Source organism: Stigmatopora argus, chromosome 6, assembly GCF_051989625.1.
Source record: "Stigmatopora argus isolate UIUO_Sarg chromosome 6, RoL_Sarg_1.0, whole genome shotgun sequence".
Taxonomy (NCBI): Eukaryota; Metazoa; Chordata; class Actinopteri; order Syngnathiformes; family Syngnathidae; genus Stigmatopora; species Stigmatopora argus.
The window spans coordinates 962,168-985,086 of record NC_135392.1 but is presented as its reverse complement, the minus strand read 5'-3'; the positions used below and the strand labels follow the sequence as shown (position 1 = coordinate 985,086).

General features: G+C 41.6%; 1 protein-coding gene across 3 annotated transcripts; it reads right to left on the bottom strand.

Annotated features, from left to right (window-relative positions):
• Positions 1-1,449: 1,449 nt before the first annotated feature.
• On the bottom strand, positions 1,450-22,383 carry mtss1 (MTSS I-BAR domain containing 1). 3 transcript variants are annotated; one of them, XM_077603909.1, is made up of 14 exons: positions 21,675-22,383; positions 15,580-15,641; positions 13,773-13,846; positions 10,253-10,337; positions 10,078-10,169; positions 9,134-9,208; positions 6,620-6,777; positions 6,440-6,547; positions 5,986-6,083; positions 5,841-5,916; positions 5,530-5,688; positions 4,763-5,030; positions 3,550-3,576; positions 1,450-3,196 (listed from the first exon to the last, which is right to left on the bottom strand). In XM_077603909.1, the coding sequence occupies exons 1-14, from the start codon at positions 21,744-21,746 to the stop codon at positions 2,304-2,306; spliced, it is 2,247 nt and encodes a 748-aa protein (XP_077460035.1). In that variant the 5' UTR covers positions 21,747-22,383; the 3' UTR covers positions 1,450-2,303. The 3 variants fall into 3 exon arrangements, with proteins under 3 accessions (XP_077460035.1, XP_077460036.1, XP_077460037.1); XM_077603910.1 differs by lacking the exon at positions 3,550-3,576; XM_077603911.1 differs by lacking the exon at positions 5,530-5,688.
• Between the last annotated feature and the right edge of the window lie 536 nt (positions 22,384-22,919).

Genomic DNA, 22,919 nt, shown 5'->3' with positions numbered 1-22,919 from the left:
ACTCGCGGGGGATCAAAAGGATAGGATGGTGACATTTTGGGGTCGTGAGGTCAAAGGTTACGTGGTTAAAGTGGCAAAAAACATGAATTTTGTGAAAGAGCAATGTCTTTTTGGGGGGAAGGCAGATTTAAAAACTACTTAAATGAACACGAATTGGCTAAATATGGCAGTGCTTTGAGTTTGGCTGCTTAGGCGGAAGCTTGCTTTCATGTAGTTTTTCAAATGTTTACACTTGCCATAAGCAGGTGCATGTCTTCTGCCCCGAAATGATCTAGTCATAATAAAATGTAGTGATTAATATCTACGAATAAAAAGTCTTAATCAATGTTACTAGAATACACACACATCTGACTTAAATGTGCCCCTATTTTTCACATCTGTCCTTCTCACTTCTCATTGACTTTTCTACTGAATGAATGACGCTTCCATTTTGTATTTGCATTATTTTTCCCATAGGAAAACTCGCTAACAACTTTAGCTTCGCTGCATGTTTTGCGGAGAACTTTCTTCTGATTTTGGTCTGATTTAGTTAATAAGGGGCAGCACATATTAATGAACATATTTACATTCGTGTTAATGAACACACGTGAATATGTAAGATTGTAGCCGAGGGCTAATTTCTATCTTTAGTCCTTTGAGCAGGTTGACGACAAACGATAACACATAACTCGACACACACACACGTAGCAAAGTTCTACACAATTCTCACCCAATTTCGCCGCTTGTTTTTATCTTTGCACTACTCCGACAGCCCTTCCATCTTAAAAGAAGTGTATTTCTTTCTTACTTTGACTCGTTTTGCCATGATAACGGCTTGGTCGTAGCGCCGCCGAACCGTTAGCTACACGCTAAGCTCCGAATCAGAAGCACCTGCGCATAACGCGGAAGTATCGCAGCCAATCAATGACGTTAACATTTACTCATACCCCGGAAGTAAACAAACGTGACGTGTACCGCAGTGTTGGTCATAGTTTTATCCGTAATTACCGTTTCTTGTCGTTTTTCCAGTGATAGGCTGCCACTTTCTGGGGAAAATATCACAGGAAAAAAATGTAATGTGCGTTTTTCTTTTTTTAACACTTCAGTTTGGATATTATTTTGTGCGCTCCATTTGTTTGCTGTGAGCAGAGAAAGAACACGAGTAGTGCGCAATTGCGCATGCGCGCACTTTAGAGGGTACATTGCATATTTAAATCCGATGTGTCGTACTATAGTTAATTCCATTTAAATCCTATTACTAGCGTCTACTTTAAGCACAACTAAACATTCTTATTTTATGTGTCAATAACTAAAGCGAGACACAGTGCGTATCTTTCAACAAAAGTTCTGAAAGTACATTTAAGAGTCATTTTGGATTCCAAACAATCGATTCTATAGCCCCGCCCCCCGGATTTTAGCCCCAAAATGGACGAATCGACACTTTAAGGAAAAAAACAAGACGACAGGAAGAACATTTTCGACGAGAACTGTCAATATAATTAAGATGGATTTTGACGACTCCACACGCCAACGGCGTGACAGCATTTGGAGAAAAAGTAAACGTACATTCTCTTGATTTTTTTTTTTTGGTTGTCGACGCGCTTCTACAAAAATAAGAGGGCCGCCATTTGCAGAAAAATACAATAAGCTTCAAGCATTGGATTGGGAATATAAACAAGCAACCACAGAGCACGAGAGAAAGCCAACCTAGTCCTAAAATTCAGCAAAAAAAACGTCCATCAGCGTCAAATATTCAATCCAGCCCAACTCTGAACGAGAAACCTCAGATCAACTTCTTAGTTTGTTGTTGCATCCTTTGGACTACGGAAACTTAAAACATATTCTGAAAGCCAAGTGCGCCCTCGCGTGGCGAAACTGAGTACAGCGAGAGAACCTTTTTTTCCCACCAAGTTTTCTCCTCATAGCCCGCTATGACATTTAGAAAATAAAAACTATCATTTAAAAATAAAAATAGAAAAAAAACAGCTCAACTCTTGAGAATGTCTATCCTAAAACTGCTGACTCATCTCTATTTTCCCCCCAACATTAGATTCAGTCATGAAAATCAGCATAAAAAAATGGTACATCATGTTTTTTTTTCTTTCTTTCTTATGACAGTCAAAATTGGAGCGAGTTTTTGAGTGACGTGAAGATTTGAACGCCAAACAAAACTGTCCAGCTCTGGAAATTTCCGTGAATTTCCCTCCGCCCAAAACGGCGAACCCGCAAGCGAAACAAAAAGGCAAAAACGGTTCGAAAACACGCACACAAAACAAAAACAAAAAATGCGCACGGCAACAAAGCGGAGGAAAGACGTCGTGGCCTCAGTTGTGATTGGCCGGCGGGGGCAGGAGGGGGGCGGAGCGATCGTTGGTGAGGGTCCTCCTGAGCTTGACGCCCCTGATCAGGTTCACCATGTCCTTCTCCCCCCGAGCCCGCGTCCCCAATTCCCGCTCGGAGGGGGGAGATGGGAGGTCAAAGGCCACAGAGTTCTCCTGCCGGGCCGCGGGGGCCCTCTGCTGGTGGGCCGGGTGAACTTGGAACGCCTGCTTCTGGAAATCGGCTCGGATCATCTGCGCCGGCGGCGGCGTGCGGTTTTGCTCCGCTTTCATCTGGTTCTGGGGCGCCTCGTAGAAGCGGTTCTGTTTGGGGAGCGCCGGCTCGTGGTTCGGGTGCGAACCTGACCCCGGCCGGTCGGGCCAGCGCTGGGCGTAGTCCGGCGGAACGGTGGGCACGGCCACCGGGACGGGCATCTGGCCGGGGATCAGCTGGTAGTACGGCGAGTGGGAGGAGAGCGGCGAGGGTAACGCCCCCAGGCTCCTCGTGGAACTGTAGTGCTTGTTGTACGCCAGCGGGGGCGCCCCCCAGGCCTTCTCGTCGCCGCCCGGCGCGGCGGGCACCTGCGGCGTGGAGATGGGGATGGGCACGCCCCCGCTGACCGTGCCCCTGCGGTACGCCGGCTTGGTGGAGGGCTTGCGGCGGATGGTGGCCGTGTGCGAGGAGGCGCCCGCCGGGTCCGAGTCGGCCAGCAGGCTGACGGCCGAGGCGGGCCGCTTGGATTGGGCGAATTTGCGGTACTGGTAGGCCAGGTCCGAGTTCCGGGGCATGGTGGAGGACTTGTCGAAGTCCGACGGGCCGGCCACGCCCACGCCGCGCGACAGATGGTGCAGGGAGACCGAGTCGCTCTCTCCGTGGAGGGAAATGGACTCGTAGTCCACTAGAAAAAAGGACAACAAAACTTGAGTGACAGACGATGGGTCGCCGTAGATGACAGGCGATAAAATAAGACAAATTAAAAAAGTGAGCGACGGACGACGGGCAATCAAGTTGATTAGGACGAATGGAAAAAAAGGTTCAGTGTGATCGAATGGTTTGTTTTGATCAACTTTACTTAGTTGATGTTCTTATTCATGTATCATATGATTTTTTTTCCTAGAATATTCATACTATGATGAAATCATGCCACTTGTTTGGAAATAGCAATGATAGAGGAAGTCGGTAAGGGAACAAAAGCCTGTCAGACAAGCAAGTGGGAAAAGAAGGACGATAGTGAGAGAGAGAGAGACCTACCATAGAGGGGAGGCTCTCTTCTTAGAGCTGGAAAAGAAGGAAGGCGGAGTTTAAGCAAAGAAACAAAATGGAGGACCAACACAAGACCGGACAGACAAACGCTCCAGACCGACCGCCGGCGAGCAACGGACCGATTGTCGGTATTTGGACATTTTAGATGTGCGTTGGCCCTTTTTAATATGAAGAAATTAAAAGTAAATGAAAATATTTGTGCTCAGATGCACACACACAAAAAACACACACAGTAGCATTAATGCAAATTTAACCCTCTGTTGCCCTTTCGCTATACAAACAAAGTTGAATTGTACTGACTATTTGACTTATCTATGTTGACTACTAATTATGTTGACTACTTATTAGGATGACTACTTATTTATTGTTATTATTTATTGATCATTTATTGTCATTATTTATTGTCATTATTTATTGTCATTATGTATTGTCATTATGTATTGTCATTATTTATTGTTATTATTTATTGTTATTATTTATTGTTATTATTTATTGTTGTTATTTATTGTTATTATTTATTGTTATTATTTGTTGTTATTGTGTATTGTTATTATTTATTGTTATTATTTATTGTCATTATTTATTGTCATTATTTATTGGTATTATTTATTGTTGTTATTATTTATTGTTATTATTTATTGATCATTTCTGGTTATTATTTATTGTTATTATTTATTGATCATTTCTGGTTATTATTTATTGTTATTATTTATTGATCATTTCTGGTTATTATTTATTGATTATGTATTACCTTTTAAGTTTTTTATTGATTATTTATTGTTATTAGTTATTGATTATTTTTTCGGTTTGTTGTTATTTGTGCACTTCCCTACTTATTTATTGATTATCGATTTATTACTTATTATTTGTCAGTTCATTTGTTGTCACTATTTGTCCAATTTTTGTTGAAAGCCTTAAATGTCATACTTGTATAATGACAATAAAAGCATTCAATTCAATAACAAAAGTGGTAAGAACCATAAATATTTATATTTTGATAAATAGAGGGGTAGAGTAGCTAATTTCTTTAGTGTATCTATATATCAATACACACATTTTTTTTGCTTTAATGAAGGTGAGTGCTTACGTTTTTTTTTTCTTTTTTTTCTGCAAATAAATAGCGGCTCCAAATATCGCTTGGCTAACAATCGGCATCGGTCGATCACGAAGAAAAAAAAAAAGTCGGCGTGTCGGTCCTGACCGTGCGTGTGGATGGTGTCCTCGGAGCAGGACGGCGTGGTGGTCTGCGTGCTGTAGCCGCTGGAGCAGTGCAGCGAGTCGCGGCTGCTGCGCACCGCCGCCGCGTCCGACGTCAGCGCCCCCAACGTCAGGGCCAGCTGATCGCGGGCCGAGCACGACTTGCCCGACGCCGACATGGCGCGGGCCCGCTCGCCGTAGGCGCCGTGCGGCGGCGCCAGAAGGCCGTTCTCGCCGCCGACGCCGGCCGACAGAGGCTGCTCGACGGCGTCCTGTTGCAAAACAAGTCAGAGGAAATCAGCGGGAGCGGAAAAAAACCACAACGGGGGAATGACGTGGAAGCGGGAAGCCAAAATGGATGAAAGCGCCATCGTAATATCATAATTCCTTATTAACAGCAAATATTTTTCAAGCTATAATCCAGTTTTCTTCCTGATGCTAAAATGCTAATTTAGGGACTTCAAAGAGGTGATTAGCAACCTTTTAGTTAAAGAGGGCTATGCTAAAGCTATGTAGCATGGAAAGCCATTCGCTGCGAGTTCTTTAAGCACTGATTTGTGCGCATATAAGCCGTATCCTCGATTCAGCCATCATTTTTGGAGCGTATGTGAGAAAATGCGGTATGTACTTTCCACACTAACATTCATTAAAAAATAAAAATGATTTTGGCAGGCCATTTGAAAAATGGAAATAAATGAGGCAGACTGCACGGACTGACGGGATGCGATGAGCTAGCACGATAACACCAAACAACCACAAGTGGCGTCTCACAGTGGTGGAATCCCGCCGGCTGACGCGGCGAGCCAACGCCGGGCGCCGGACGCGGCCGGCGACGTGACCGCGGTAGCCCACGGCCAGACGCGGCGAGCTGCCTTCGCTGAGCGAGCGGCCGCTTTCGTCGCCGCCCAGGAGGTACCGCGAGGGGCGTGGCTATCATACACAAAGGAGAAGCAGCGTGTCCTTTTATTTTGAAGGGCCCTCGTTCGTTTTACAGGAAACTTAGGATTTAAAAGGCGATTCGAGGAATGTAAACGAAGCGTTTTTAACGGGATTTGTGGCCGTACGGGTGCAAAGATTCTTACCTGGAGGTGGACCCCGTCCACAGCACAGCTGATGGAGTCCAAGGAAGGGACGTGTCGCACAGATCCGGATTGGTAACTAGTCAAAAAAGATGACGTGTGTTCAAGGATTGGAAAAATTAAAAAATGAAATTGAGGTGGAATTTACCTGCTGATGCTGCTTTTCCGAGAAAGCGTGTTGCTGGGGGAGGCCGGGGGCGTCTGGTAGGTGTAGCTAAAATCCGAACCTTTTAGGTCTAAAATAACCTGAGAAAAAGTCATAAAAATAAACAAAAATATGGTGAAAGTGTTTTTTTATATGTGATTTTTTTCTTTTACTGACGAGTGAAACACACTGATTACTATGCATAAGTGAAAAAGTTCAAACACCAATATTAGCATGAGTATTCCACTAGAGGGCGCCAAAGTAAAAATAACAAGGATAGGAATTGCCATTAAAAAATAGCTAAACGTCAAAACCAAGTTTTTCCATGCCTGGCTGCGTCTATAAAAATGGTGCGTCCTTTGTGTGTGTCAAATACAGAAATAGCACTCGTTACTGACACTGCGGCTAAAAATACCATGCGCCGTATAGTCGTGAAAATACGGTACTTAGAAGTTACCTGTTCGCTAGCCGGCGGCAGCTTGTTGGGCTCGGCGGTCAGCGTGGTGAGATCTTCCAGGATGGTCTGCAGGTGGGTCACCTCGCCCAGCATGTTGATTTCGTGGTCCTGAACGCAACACAACGTCTTTAAAGCGACGAGCTCGACCAGACCGCTTGTTTCCGGCGCCCTGAAACTGACCAGAACGGGCTTGAGCATGGTCACAAAGGTGCAGTAGCGCGCCCTCTCCTCCACGAGCGCCCTGCACACGGCACGCTTCTCCGTCTCCTCCAGGACGGCGTAGCGCACGTTGACGTCTTGCAACGCGCTGTCCAATTGTCCGCGTGCTTGGTCTTTTCCTACAAATCACACACACAGATCAGCGAAATTCGTGTTTCCCCAAAAAAGAGTGATGCAATAGCGAGTCAGCTGTTTCTCACATGCTTTGATTTTTCTTTTTTTTCCCCCCGTATTGCGCAATAGCGGCTCCGCTTCCTTTTTTTGGTCATTTCAATTCTTTTTAGTCCTTGTGGAGTTATCTAACATGACTTTGATTAGCTGGGCGATAAAACGATAACTATCATGAAATAATTTTCGTCAACGATAATAAAAACTTGAGAAAAATTCGATCATTCTAAACTGTAATTACACCATCCGACCGCCACAGAGAACGGGGCGCTGTTGTGAAACAAACGCTCATCATCATCCCATTTCATATTCTCATTTTGTTAAAGGCGGACAGTTGCGGATGACTTTGATTAGATCTGGGCGATAAAACGATAACTTTCGTGAAATAACTTTCGTCAACGATAAGAAAAACTTTCAGTAAAAATTTGATCATTTTAAACTGTAATTACACCACCCGACCACCGCAGAAAACGGGGGCGCTCTTGCGAAATGAACGCTCATCAACCCATTTCATATTCTCATTGTATAAAGTAAGCAAGCTAACGTAGTTACTTTCATATTTTAATGAGGAAAGTCATTTATTGACTTATTCACAGAAGTTTTAAGTTTCAAATTTGAAACAAAAAAAGATGTTATAATTATCGATATCGACTGATCATTTTTTTAATCATGATAACAATTTTTGTCATATCGCCCAGCTCTTACCTTGATACGTGTATAGTTATTATGGCAGCCTTAAAAGTGAATCATATCAAGTATACAATGACACAAAAGGCCTAACCCAGTCTTTCTTTCATCATCAGTAATTAACTTAATTATAGTGTCTTTTTTTCCAGGCAGCAATCAATTCACTTTCACTTTTTGGCCAACTTGAAGGCGACTAAACCAGAAGTTAATCAAACAATCCCATGCAAAACGTTTCTTCTGCTTCCCCGGAAAACCTCTCCAATCCTTTTGACCCCCCGCCTTATAAGCTCCGCCCTCCCGTCGCCGGCAACCCGAGACGCTATCTGAAGCGGCCGCGCACCGCGTAATGACAGAGCGTGTCGGAAACGTGCATCCCAGCGTAATTATATTTCGCAAATGAACCCCGGTGAACCCAGGGACGAAATTTAAAAGCGAGACGACACCCGTAAAAAAAATGTCCGCGGGGGGTGAAAAAGCAAAAAAAAAGTCGCTCGTCAGCTAAACGCTGTTGACACATTTAAAAAAAAAAATCTTTGGTAATGGCGGTGTTTTTGCTTTTTTCTTTTTTTTTTTGAAGGTGTGTTTGAACACGTGTTGGGGCGTTTCCCCGCTTTTACGATCATAAACGCTCTTATTATTTGGTGCCAAGTGGTAATCTCTGGTTTGGGGGATGCTGGGTGTGTCCCCAAAGCGTGCCTTTGTACAATTATAGAAGAAAAAAAAGGGAATTAAGTCAAGTTGACAGCGATAGATGGGGCAGAAAATAGGTTTAAAGATCATCACGGTTGTTTTGGCGTCAACGTTTTTCTGCCTTTTAAAATTTAAACTGGTACTTTTAGAGATTTGATGATGGAATGATTCGATAAAAGTGCAGGGGAGTTACTTTTTAATCCAAAATCCAAAATATTAATCTATCGACTTCACCCAGCGATCCAAAAGTGAGCCTTAATAGAGCAATTGACTATTTTTTAATGTTTAAAACCAGTTTTTGGCTGTTTAAAAACTGAAATATTATTGTTACATATATATTTTTAATCATTTTTATAGTTTTACAGTTTGATATAATTATAAAAATGAATATAATGTAAATAAAACAAAATTAAAATGGATGAAAACAGAAATACATCCCAAAATAAACCCCAAATTGCCATTGTATTTAACTCATGGTCTGCCACTTACAATAGAAAGAATTGTTGGCCAGCCAATCGCAGGGCACAAGGAGACAAGCAACCATTCACGCTCACACTCATAGCTAGCGGCAATTTAATGTTAGCCAGCTAGCCTAGCATGCATGTTTTTGCAAAGTGGGAGTACCCGGAGAAAACCCACAGAGAACATGCAAACTCCACACAGGTGGACCGCCCTGAATTTGAACAGGTGGACCCACCTGGATTTGAACCCAGAACCCCAGAGCTGTGAGGCCGACAAGCTAAACACTAACCCACCGCTCCACCCAATGGCATCTTATACACTTGGTTTTAGCATGAAGCTAATGGATTTTCTCTGTAATGTGAGTTTAGATTTTAAGGTTACTTGACTGAAGAGTTTAATAAACTGAATGAAATGGATTGACAATGAGAGTTATGGATCATATTTTTCAGACGTGGCCCTTCATCTTACCTTTCTTCACCTTCTTCTGTAGTTTAACAGTGTCGGACGATTTCTTCTTGATGTCTGCCCGCGCCTTTTTATACTCTGGGGCAGGAGAAGGGGCACATATTATTATAAAAATAATAATAATAATAATGATGATATACTGTATTTTCACGACTATAAGGCGCACTTAAAAGTCTGAAATTTTCTCCAAAATAGACAGGGCGCCTTATAATCCAGTGCGCTTTATATATGGACCAATAGTAAAATTATGATCACGATAAAATCAAATAAATCAGTGGATAGGGTACACCATCCTCTACAGTTCTCAAAAACTACGGCAAGCAGCCCCCGACAGACTCTACTATTTTCCCCGTAGAAAAAGTAGTGCGCAGTGACTGCTGGGATATGTAGTTCTTTTGTCAATACACCCAGTATGACGGCGAGCACACTCATTTGGTGTTCGCCGTCATTCCGGCTGTATTTACAAAAGAAATCCTGCCGCTAGATGTTGGCGTCAACAGAGCATTCAAAGCTAGACTGCGAACGATATATATAAATATTATATATGGATGAATATTGACCCGCAACATGAGATTATGGCTACGTGAGGCGTATGTCAAGCGACCGGATGGCTTTTTTCACGGCTCGCCGTCACTTTTGATTTGCGACCGAGTCACGAAAATGAAATGAGGTGAGTACATTGTAAAATGGCTAAATAAAGTACAACCCAACTCAGTTTTGCTTCCGTTGCCTTTTTAAAAACGTGTTTTTAGCGTGTGGGTGTAGCGTGCATGTTTAAGCTGGTGTATGTTTTGCCATGCCTGGCTGCGTCTTTAAAAACGGTGCGTCCTTTGTGTGTTTAAAATACAGAAATAGCACTCGTTACTGACACTGCGGCTAAAAATACGATGCGCTGTATAGTCGTGAAAATAAGGTAAATCAAGATATTCAAAGTTATGTTGACAAACCTTTGGCGTGATCTTTGTCCAACTGATTGGCCACTTTGCGCCACTCCTCCATCTTGACCTCCAACGGCGTGATCAGACTTTCCGAGATGGCTCTGCGTGGGGAGGGGGGGGGGGATTTGATTTCCATTTTTCATTAACAGCATCCGAAGAGATTTAAAAAGCCCATCAGTCTTACGTGGTGAAAAGTTTGAGTTTGGACTCGATGCTGCGGTGTCTCATACACATCCGGGTCAAGGCGGAGCCAATCTCCTTGGTGGCGCCTGAAAACAAAGCGTTGGGAATTAAAGAAAACCTAATGGAGCGTGCCGGAGCTGCCAAACGTCCCAAAAAAAAATCACATTTTGTGGCAGGTAAAGAGAAATTTCCTGAAAATTTGGGACCCCTTTCTGATCCTACTAAAATAAAACAGAGTAGTATCTCATTTTTTTAATGCTTTGTAAATTGTTTTTGTTTTTTAATAGTTAATTCTTGCAAATAAATTAAATAAAAACACAAGCAGCAAATCCACTCTAAATGTAAATATGTAAGAGGGTTGATAGTAGGGAGGAAGAATTAAAAATAATTTAAAAAACACGTGTACACTGAAATGCGGATGCACGTACAATGACAATAAAGTTTTCAATTCAATTCAACGGACGCTTAATTGAAAAGGAAGTGAGCACGCTACTTTCAAAATAATGGAACGTTTTCACAACGTGCAAAATTGTTATTATTTAAAACATGACATCGCATTTCCAAATGAAACGGCCGAAAAATGTCAAGCAAAAAACACTTTTTCCCAAAAACGAGTATTTTTTTTAATAGCTTTAATACATTATTATTAAAAACTAGCAAAGTAAACGATGCAAAATTCATCAAATTTGGTGCAAAATTCATCAAACGTGGCTGCTCTGTGATAATGAAATAACACACGGAGAAAAAAAAGCAGTCTCGTGGATGCCTGCGTAAAAATATCAAAAGGACCATAAACAAACAATGGATCGCTGTCGCCTCCCGCCAAAACAAACAGGAAATGATGGAAGCCGACGCCGTATAACTTCCTGTATTTGTCCATTTGTGTTGTGAAGACTCGCACATAAAGGTGCGGCGAGGCGTGTTTGCTTTAATCGCCGTTTCCTCGCCGTTGCCTTTGAGTCATCAAAGCGGCCGAACTCTTTTCTTTTTTGTTCGATTCCCTCCCGCTCGAGGCCATCGAAACAAACCGGCCGTTTGTTCAAGGGACGGCGAGATAAAAAGGCGCTCGTAAAAAAACATTTTCAAAGATTTGAACTCTTAAATGCATAAATTGCGAAGAAAGGACAACATTTTCGCGGCTGGGGAGGGATGACGCGGCAGTTTGCCCTAGCTAGCTAGCATGCTAACTAGTGTTTCATTTAAGCTCTTAAAACTTGTGAATACGAATTAGTAAATGTACGTTTTTGGGTTTAAAAAATAAGTGCAGTTTTGGGTGAGGTCATTGGGGTTCCTGTTTGCGTACCGTACGGCCGCAGGGAAGCGTAGTTTCGATGCTTTATGTTCCCCTTTCAAGACTTTCGCCGCCATTGTGTGGCGTCCATATCGAATTACCAAGTGTTTTTGTGGGGCACATTTGTGCTCATAGTTAATAATATCACACAAAGAGTTGCAAATTCCGGCTCTTTTTTTTGAAGACGAATAATACTCAAATTTTAATTTTCCTCTTTGACATTAACTACTTTAACACTGGCCAAAATTTAAGTTTTCACATTTCATGATGAATGACTTATTCATTTTTAAATGGTTCTGTAAAAATATTGCATGACTTATTTATTCCTTTTTTTAATAATTGTAAAAAAATGTTGGTAGCCAATTTTAAATGAGCCATTCGTTTTTTTTCTCCTTAAATTTTAATGTAATTGGAATTTTTTAATCCTATTTTAATGTATTTGTGTTTTTTTAGATACATTCTTCATATATTTTCTATTTTTCTGACTTGTCGTCGACATGAGCTCATTACAGTGGACTGATTTTCATAGTGTGTTATTTTTTTTAAGCGCTTGTTAATATACCCACGGCGTTAAAAAAATATGTTGCGATAATTTTGCGAAAACGATAATTTATAGAAAAAAAATAAGTGGAGGAATTTGCATTGTGCAGCCTTGCCATTTTGTTGACACATTTTTTAAGAAAATGATTTTTTAAATCAACAGATAAATCGATAACATTAATCCCGAACTGAAAATGGTCCCCGTCACCCCCGCATCGAGCTCCTCATCGACCGCCGTCCTTGGGAAACTTCCGCAATGCTGCGTCGGCACCTTCTGATGAGAGTGTGTGCGTGTGCATGTGCATGTGTGTGTGTGTGTGGATTGTGAAAAAAAAGCCCCATGATGCTGATGACGTCATCGGTTGCCGTGGAAATAAGTCACGCAAAAGGGAAGTAAGATTTTTCTTTTTAGAAAGCAGCCGACGACAAAACTTTGAAAATTTTGACATTTCTGGAAAAAAAACCCAGCAATTATAACGACATTAGCGCGGATTGTACCCCGCAAGATGATTATTTATTGATTATTTATCTCTTCGGTCGTTTGTTGTTGTTATTTGTGCACTTACCTGCTTATGTATTGATTATTTATTTGTCTGTTTGTTGTTGTTGTTATTTGTGGAATTTTAAATCTCTTTATATGTTAATGAAAGTATTCAATTCCATTTCAAATGAAACTTGTTTTGGTTGAGCGTCAGCTGTCGAGGCCAGCAGCTGACGGGCCGGAGAATGCGCCCGCCCAAACGTAACAACACAGCTGGGGGAATGCGCTCCGTCAACATGTACGAGCTAGCGCTTAGCTAAGTGCTAACAGGTGCCGCTTGGCGCTCGAGCCAATCGAAAAGAACGGGACGCCCGGAACTGTCAATGGTGGCGGGGGCGTGGCTTAAAAACGCCATGGGATCTCAGTTTGTGCTACCAATGAACTATAAAAGCAACTAAAAAGACGCCGTTTTGTGCTCACAAGGATGAGCTTTTAAACAAAAATCAAATTTCTGTTTGAGCATTTAAAAAAAGGACACAATGAGTGAATATTCTAAACTTTTTTGTGCCTATTTTGTATTAAAAGGTATTTTCGAGTCACGTCAACCAACAACAACAACAAAAAAGCCGTTTAAACACGTTAATTTCAGCTGGGAAAAGTGAATTCCACATTTGACATTGTTTTTTCGACCGGGAATTGAACCCGGATTGCACCGATAAGTGATCTAAACTAAACACTATGGAATTTTTTTTCATCAGGCTAAGTTCCCTCAACCTCAACAATCATTTCAAGTTGCGTTTACTCGGGAATTGAAGTGGCCTCGAGTTCATTTCAAGCATTTGATCCAGTTCCCAATGTGAACTTGAAGTGGATTGTCATCCTAAGCAACTTGAGAAGTGAAGAATTTGAGTTATGCCGCTTCCAAATCTTCCATTAGCATGACAACAACAAAGTTCTATTTGGGACCATGCCACGTGAGCGTGGCGCCAAATTCAATAGATCTCGCTACATTAGGTGAGCCGAGACAACCAATTAAAAAATGGCGAGGCGATCTGGGCATTTCTCAACCGTTGGCACGACCACCTTCTTTGCGTCCCGCCATTAGCATTAATACCAACTTTTCTTACGTCATCCGAGCGAGCGTCTCGGCACCCCCAAAAAAAACATCAATGTATGGGCGCCCTGGACTTGAACCCAAGGCATATTTACCTCGGGAGCCCATGGCCATGTCGGCGACCTTCTGAAAGGCATCCAGGAAAGCTCCCGTCACCAGGATGGTGGTCCTGAAAAATGACAGACAAGACAATTAAAAAAATAAAATAAAAATACAATAATAACTTGAGATAAGAGCTTAATGCGTTCCAGGGCTGAGCTTGTATGTCAATTTACCCATATCTCAAATCAACTTTTCCCCATAGAAATGAACTAAAGTAATCCCTCGAATATCGCGGCTTCACTGCATCGCGTTTTTTTTTTCCAGGTGGAATTTTTTTTGTTTATTTTTTATTTTTTGTAAGTTCATCCACCCCCCTGTCCTTGGCTTGCTACTAGGACTCAGCACTGATGTAAAAAAATGTAACAAATAATAATAATTATTATTATTATCATCATTATTATTATTATTTTTTTTTTTAAATGCAACCTGTGCGCCCAGTGCTCATGGATATCTTGAGTGAGATGCAGCCAGAAAGACGGTGCGCTGTTATCATGAGCAGCCTCTCGCATACTTGGCAACCTGGCCGTCTCGTATGCTCGTATCTCAAGGCAAATATTTGCTCGGAATTTTCCTCCTATCTCAAATTTTTCGTATGTTGGGGCACTCGTATGCCAAAGTATTACTACTGTCGTCGGACAAATGTAATCTTTTCCCGCAGTGAATAAACACACAAGAAGGACGCCGACGCCCCCCCACCACAGGCCCCTCCCCCTCGCCGCCCCGCGTGAGTCGGTTATTGAACGCCTGACTGCTAAAAAGCCACATGAGAGAGCCCGAAAGGCCATTGGGCAGGGCAACTGGAAACCCTCGGAAGCCACGTCGTCATCTTCAATGGAGTCATTGTCTGCCCGTCTCCCAGTGTGTTTACTACGAGCCGGCTAGCGTGCGCTACGCTACGCTAGCTCCGCACATCCTCAGCGGCTTTGACTGTAAAGCGAAGCGGGCCAATCGGATGACGTTCTGACCGCGAAAAATGGATATCGTTTATGCTTTACTTTAAAGGCGCATTCAGTTCGCAAATTATTTATTTCTTACTCATTTATTATTTGATGATTACCATATTTTCTGGCGTTGCCTTAAAATGGTTGAATTTGACAATTTCTCGCTCTTAGCTGATTGGCTGCCGTTGAGACGGAGATCTGATTTAAAAATAAACCGTTTTTTACGTTGACAACAAAGTAACTATGGTGCATTACTACTTAGAATACTGAAATTCAGGAAGTAACTAAAGATGGAAATGAGTCAGTGGCTATAATCTTGCATATTTACAGGGATATGTTCGTTAATCTCTTTCTTAAATAAATCAAACTCAATCTTTCCACCTTCCTAACCGCTTTAAAGTTTGTTTTTAAGCATAATCATTGGCTGCTAAGGACTGTGGGTAGGCGAATGACTTCATCGTTTATGATGCTCGTTATTTATTAAAATTCCATTATAAAAGGAAAAATGTCCCTTTAAAAAAAGATGAAATAAAAACAAAATATTCCCTTTTCCAAAAAAATCCATGTCTTCTTATTTATATTTTTTAAAGGGCCAGAAGAACAAAAAGGTTGTTTTTAATTTTAGGAGAAAATAACATTGGTATTGTCTTTATTTTTAAGAAAAAATATTTCATTGAGAAAAAAAACATTGGATTTTGGCAAGAAATAAAAAGTTGAGGCGCATAAACTCACTTTTGCTAGCCACACAAAATATTGCGGTCAACCAGAATTTGACAAATATGAATATGGCTCGATAAAAAAGCTATGAAACAAGTCGGATCATATTTGGGGATTCCATAATTGGACACTTATTGCTTACCTGAGTTGTGATTGAAGTTTGACACCTTTGGTGACAAAGTCCTCCCACGTGGGATAACTCGCCTGCAGCAAAACAAAACAAAAAAGCATTACTTTACATTCAAGATGACAAAATGACAACCCGACTTAAAAAAAATCGAGACCCACGCTGACAACAAGCCAAGTGTAGCGCCATTTTAAAGCCTTTTGGCATCATATCTTACATCTCGCGCCAATTATTATGCTTGCTGCGTATGACCTTGCGGATGATTTAAAAAAAAAATGGAGGGAGATTGCTCGCGGGGGGGTTGGGGGGGGCGGATCACCAGAACAGCGGCGCTTTCGGGGTATTACGGACTCGGCAAGAGAGGATTAATAGCCTTGGCTAAAACGCTCATCGTCAGATAATCTGCAGTTTTGATGAGTCATCGAGAGCGTGGCTAAAATTGCTCGACGACGGCGCGTCTGAGCCAGAATAATCTGCTTGTTATCGTTAGCGTAGCTCGAGCGAAAGCGAGTCGAGGTTGGGGAACGGCGCTCCCGGCGTGCGACGGCAGAAACCGGTTTTGACGGGTGATGTCATCCGAGGTCGAACGAACGCGGCAGCTGCTCGGACGCGACCCGTCCGACCTCGGCGCTGCTTCTGAAATGCGAGAAGCTAACATGTACGGTCGTACCTCAACTTACGAATGCCTCTAGGTACGAAAATTTCAGGTTACAAAATCCTTCTGAATGTAAATGCAATCCCTGTGTGTGTTAATTTAGCGGGAATTTTTCCAAGTAACATTATTGCGGCCTCACCCTGCACGCGTAGAACAAGTTTTTGCATGCTTGTTATTCATGTCATTACATAAATAAATAATTTGGTTTGTTATGTTTGTCTGTTTCTGGCATTTGTCATACAAAATTGGGACACTGGTCATTTTTAAAGGGTGGAGTTGGTTGTTTTTTGAGGACGGTGGAACGATTTAGGGCATTTACATATACAGTACTTGTCTACTTACTAAATATTCAAGTTACAAAAGTTCTGGAAGCAATTAGTTTAGTAATTTTGTCTGTTTATCCTGAATCCCTGTTGAAAAAATGGAAGAAAATGAGACAATTGGACAAATATTGAAATATAGCAATTGAGGCTATCGGCTAACTTTAACGTGAGAAAAGCACCAGGCAGAAAACCTTGGCGCGCCGTTTTCTGGTCAAAGTTTATGAAGTGGTCTCCAAACAGAATGGAAGACTTTTGGTGAAAATGTGTCCCCTGGCTACTTCTCACCTGGGCTTGAAATTCTAGCCAGCTTTCAGAAATTTAACAGTTCTACGCAAGGTCTGCGCTAATCCATAATGTGCGAAAATTTGCCTACTGTGTATGAAACAGGTCAGATTCCGGTCATTGCTTTGGTTATTAGTTTATTGTTTTGTTTTTTTAAATGTCGGGGTACAGAAACGAGTAAAACGTGTAAAAAATTCATTTCTTCACGATATACAGTCATACCTCTACTTACGAAATTAATCAGTTCCAGAACTTTTTTCGTAACTTGAATATTTCGTAAGTAGAGGTGTACTTTATATGCAAATGTTCTAATTCATTCCACAGTCCTCACACAACTAGCAAGTAAACCCTTTAAGATTAGTCAAAATATCCCAATTTTGTAAGAAAGATGTGAGAAACACAAACAAATGAGAGAAAATGATTATTAAAATAAGTATACACAAAATCTACCCGTGTTGAAACGAGGAAGCTAACGGTAGGCAACATAGAGAAAATGTACAAACACATGAACGCACATCTCATAAACAAAGCATTACGATCTCAAACAACAACATTAAACAATAACAAACATTAACGTTCTATGATTTCTTTGTAATGTCATTTTATTAGCCGCGACAGGTTCTGACCTGCTTGGTTTTAACTTCCCCTTCATTTTGAAAAATATTAACTATCCAAATGTAACAATGTTCCTATAGCGCAACAATCAAATGTCGTCAAAATGGCTGAGCGCACGACCCGTAAAGACTTTGTTGGGATGTGTTTTTAATTGTTGGAAGATTTTGTAACTTGGATCTTTTTTTAATCTAGAGCAAGGGTGTCAGACGGGTTGGTTCGCGGGCCCGCATTAACGTCAACTCCATTTCATGTGGGCCGGACCATTTTAGATAAAATATTTAGCTTTTTTTATTAATGGATTAAATGAACTGGATTAAAAGCCCTGAATATTCCGTTTTTATAGTTCTAAAACAATGTTTATTTTAGCTTTTTTAAATATATTTTTAGATTTTACAAAATGAAACTAAAAACACAGAAAAATGGATTAAAAAATGACAATCATTGATTTAAATGGGGGAAAATCAGGAAATATAATATACATCTATACTCTTCATTTGATTTTGATCCTAAAACAGAACGTCGGCACTCATCATTTACTTTCCCGGGCCACACAAAATGATGCGGCCGGCCAAATTTGGCCCCCGGGCCGCCACTTTGACACATGTGGTCAAGAGGCACTCATTCGTAATTAGAGGTATGACTGTATTCAGGGCTTTTGATCCAGTTCTTTGAAACCAATTTAAAAAAATGATAATATTACAACGTTCGGCACCCTCCGCTATAAAAGGTTCTGCGTGTAGACGAGATACCGCCAACCGTTATCCGATGAGCCGACCTGGTTTACCGTTAACGACCTGGTTAGTCACCTGCCAAGGAGACCTCCTTAATCTTTATTTACTGTGGCGACCGAGGGCCGAGGGGAGTCCCGACCGAGGCCAGGTCCAAAGAAAGACCTCATTTAGCGCTAGCGGAACCCGCTAGGCCACAGCAGCGCGTTGTTCCCGTATGACTGGCGGCTGTGTGACCGTTATTTCCATTGACTGACCTCTACAGGGAGTTCCAGCTGCTGAGACCAGAGGAACCCTGGGCTAAATTTAGAAGGAAAAACCTCAGTCCCGTCCTCGGAAAAGCCGCCAAGAACTTGAGAGCGTCGAGCCGTCAAAAGAAAGAACACTCCACGACTGTGGCTTTTACCCAAAAAAAAAAGGCTGCAAAAAAAGACGCGTGTTCACGACTAGCGTTGCTATCGGTAACGGTGCTGGACCGGTTTTTGTTTTTTTCCACTAACAACAGACTAAACAAAAGTAGGAAAACAAAGTGTCCCAAGGATTTCTAGCAAAGCTTCAAGTAAGGCAGGGGTAGGGAACCTATGGCTCGGGAGCCACATGTGGCTCTTTTGATGGGTGCATCTGGCTCTTTGCTAACCTGTGAGCTAAAATATGGAAATCGCTGTTGACAGAACGGAGATATTACATTTAGAACTGCTTTAATCTTCATTTTTAGCATAAGAATCTTTTAAAATAATATTCAGTTTTTTCCACTTTAAAAGTGGTGAAATTACAAAAAAAAATTAAAAAGGCACTCGTTTACATGTATGTATTTTGACTTTTAAATTATGAGTATGGCTCACAAGGAATAACATTTGAAAATATAAATTGTTTGTGGCTCTCTTCGTCAAAAAGGTTCCCGACCCCTGAAGTAAGGAATCAATTGGGAATGATTTTAAGATGTATTTTAAGATAAATAGCATTTTTTGACACGCTATTTGCTCCCTTTAGTGAAGTCGATTCCAACAAGGCAAGTTAAACAAAAACAGTTCAAAGTTCTGAGGTCCCGGGTTCAAATCCAGTTGGATTTTGCACGTTCTCCCCAGGCCTGCGTGGGTTTTTTCCGGGTGCTCCGGTTTCCTCCCACATTCCAATCTCATTTTACTTGCAAAATGACAATAAAAGCGTTCAATTCAATGAGTGGTTAGCGCGTCAGCCTCACAGTTCTGAGGTCCTGGGTTTGAATCCAGGTCGATCCAGTGAGGGTGGAGTTTGCATGCTCTTCCCGGGCCTATGTGGGTTTTCTTTGGGTGCTCCACTTTCCTCCCACATTCCCAAAAAGAGACATGTTAGGTTAACTATACGCTAAATTGTCGCTAGCGACGAGCGTTTGGACATTTGTCTCCTCGCGGCCAGCGATTGGCCGGCCACCGATTCAAGGTGGTCAGCTGAGATAGGCTCCAGCACCCCCCGCGGACCCTAGTGTGTATAAAAAGTTCCAAAAATGAATGAACGCATGAGTTTAAAGAAGTTAAACGGGCGAATACCGTCTAAGTTTGACGGACGAGCGCCGGTAACAAAGGGGCGGGGCCTCATTGCCATAGCTCAATTCCAGGAACGCCAATTTCTTCATTCCGCTCGTTGCCCCGGCGTGTCATTAATGACAGGTGGACCTGTTTACGACCCCCCCGCACGCACACACTTGATGAATCAAACGTACTATTAAAGCGTGGCTAAACAAACAGCAGTTGATGAGTCACGTTGCCCCGCCCTCCATTGAGCGTCATTCGTTCGTCTCGTTACCTGTTGACTCACGTCTGTTTCACCCTCTGCGCACATTTCATCATGCTCATCTTGTGAGATAATCATTCGTGAAAAATGATTGTAATATCACGAGGACGTCAACGCTAGCAAACATTTCCGTTGAGACGGCGTAGCTTTTCAATATGGCGACACTTTTTACAGCTAAAATAAGCACAAAATATTCATAAAGCAAGTTTAGTGGACCAATGGCAACAATAATAAGTGATAAATCTACTGTCAAAATAATCGTTTGTGGCAACCCTGTTCTTCGCGGTGCATTTTTGTCATTATTAGCATCACGAGAAAAGCATTTGGCGAGCCGATAACTTTCCGATCGGGTCACGTGACCCCGACTGAACCAATGAATGAGCTCGAGACGTCGCCGAGGAATCGGCGATAAAGACGCACACCCAAATAAACGCTCACGCCCTTTTCCCCGGCGACGTTCCGGTACGCTGGCATCACGTCTAGCTGGACGGGTTCCCTCGGGCGAGCGACAAATTGTTTTACTGTTTTATTGTTTTTAATCATTTGTAGTATTTTTTTCCAATCAATCCATAAAATGTATTTATGTCCTATCCAATAGAATTAAAATGGTGTTTCACATGATTTTTTTAAAGTCACATTTTGTCATTTTATTTTGAAAGTTGCATTTCAATAAAAAAACATTTTTTAGGGAAAACAAAAACCATGAGGAGAAAGTAAAAATTATTTAAACACAAAGTACTATAAATGTGCTGTATTTTGGTGCGGAAAAAATATTGCAAATGACATGATATGCCATTCTTTCAGTTTTTTTTTACATTTTCATTCATACAGACGAAATCATGGTTTTATTATTTTTGCGCAAAATCTCATCGTATATGACAACAAATTTAGGCTAAAAAAATTGACAAAAACAAAACTATAAATGTAAAAATTATTCCTTCTTTGACTTCCTTCCTCTTTTTCCATCTATTCACTTTGACTTAACTCATTTTTTGGCCCAAACAAAAAAAACTAACATTTATCATTTCCCTAACTTGTTGCCATTGACTGCCCTAGACGTCCAATCCATTTTTTAAACAAACATTCGCCCAGTCCCAATCAAAATGGACTGGACATCTAGCACCGTTAATGACAGTTAACCAATCCAATTGTATTTTTTTTCAATTAGCAAAAGTGTTTATGCTTAAATTGAGCTAGCCAATCAAATTAGACATAAAAATGGACTCAATAGCATTTGCTAAACGATAACAACTGATGTCAAACCCCTGAAAATGTGTCAAATACAGAATTTCCTCACAATATGTAACGATTTTACCAATCCATGGCCCAAATTCCTTCACTGCCATTGACGACTAGAAAAGTCAAAACTGATTACAAGAAAAAAACTCATTAGTCAAGGTATTATGTCTTGAGATACGATTAGTTTCAGGGCACACCTGTGTTAAAACGCCCATATAGTCAATTAAAACCAAAAGCAGGTTCGTTCGCAATCTTATTTTATGACGTTTGCGTTGTTAAAATTGATAACAGTAAGAATATTAACGTTCGGATTTTTATTTTTTTAACAGAAATAATGTTAATAGTTACGATTTTCAGCATATAAAAATTGGGAAGCCCGACAATGTGAATTGAGGAAGTGGAAAATCCACTTCAACAACGAAAGAAGCGTTTCCCTCCTAATACTGCGATTATGTAATCCATAATTATATATTATTCAGAACATTTTAACAAACTTACCTTCATGTCGTTCATGATGAGCTGGAAGAGACCTCCCAATGCGCTGCATTCCTTCTCTATACCCGCATCCATTTTCCGCAAAGGCCAAAGAAAAATCCAAAGAAAAATCTTCTCCAGTCCAAAAAAACAAAATGTTATGAAATACTCCCAATGGTAAAAAAAAAATCAATGGCGTCCTTTTTCGGAAGGCGCGGAATCGTCACAACAGAGCAAAGTCCACTTTTTGTTTTTTAAAAAAAGACCCCAAAAAAGTCCAGTGGGGGAAAAACACGGAGCCGGAGAGAGAAGAAAGCTTTTCACCCGATGCTAGCCGCGGGCCAAGTAGTTAAACGTCCCGGAAAAGAAGACATTTTTCCGGCGTAAACGACTGAACTCAACCGGGGAAGCGAAAAAAGTTGGAGACTCACTGCAAGCTAGCGGAGGCTAGGTGGCTAACTCGCTAGCAACCTGTAACTAGGAGTGAACATGGATGGCTCGTCCAATTCCAAGGCCCGTCCTTCTTCTTTTTTGAAATAGGAGTTTTCTAAAAACGGCGGCACGTCATCATTTCCAAGCGGCAAGTTCGCGTTGCTTTGTGACGAGTTTAAAACGCCGTTTTTTTTGTCCTTTTAATCTTCCACGGTCTCCGTCGGACCGGGCGACCTCCGTCCAGTCCGACTTGCTTCTAGTGAGAGTGTGTGCGTGTAGTGTGTTCGACGTTGTGTACGAGTGTCATGTGTACGTGTGGTTTTCAAGCGAGGCGTTGGCAACAACTTTCGCATCCGGTTTGGCTGTCAAAACAAAAGACAGACAGGAAATGTCTTTCCCAGACACCACTGAAACGCGTGTGTTCCGTGTGACGTGTCACATGATTTGAGCTTTGAGAGTTCCTCTTTTGTTTGTGTAATCATGTTAAGGTCCGCGTTTGTCACCTAGAGGGTGTTCGGGTGTTTTATTTTGAAGTTTAAAACCCTTAATGTTGCGGGTATGGATGTAGGCGGTTTGGCGAACTGCAGAGGAACGTGATTAGCAGTTGAGATAGCTTTGAAAGCTAAAAAAACGAAGCGTTTTGTCTGACATAAGAGGATAGAACGGCTTTTATATTGTGATTGTATTGCCGTGTTCGAGAAAGGAAAGGAAATGTTTTGCTGAGTCACCACCTGGCAACGAGCTGACTCACTGGCAGCCGTCGCCATGGCAACCGGCGTGTATGCGCTTCATCACGGGGAGCTGCCAAACACCGCTTTGGTTTCCAGGGAAACAGCA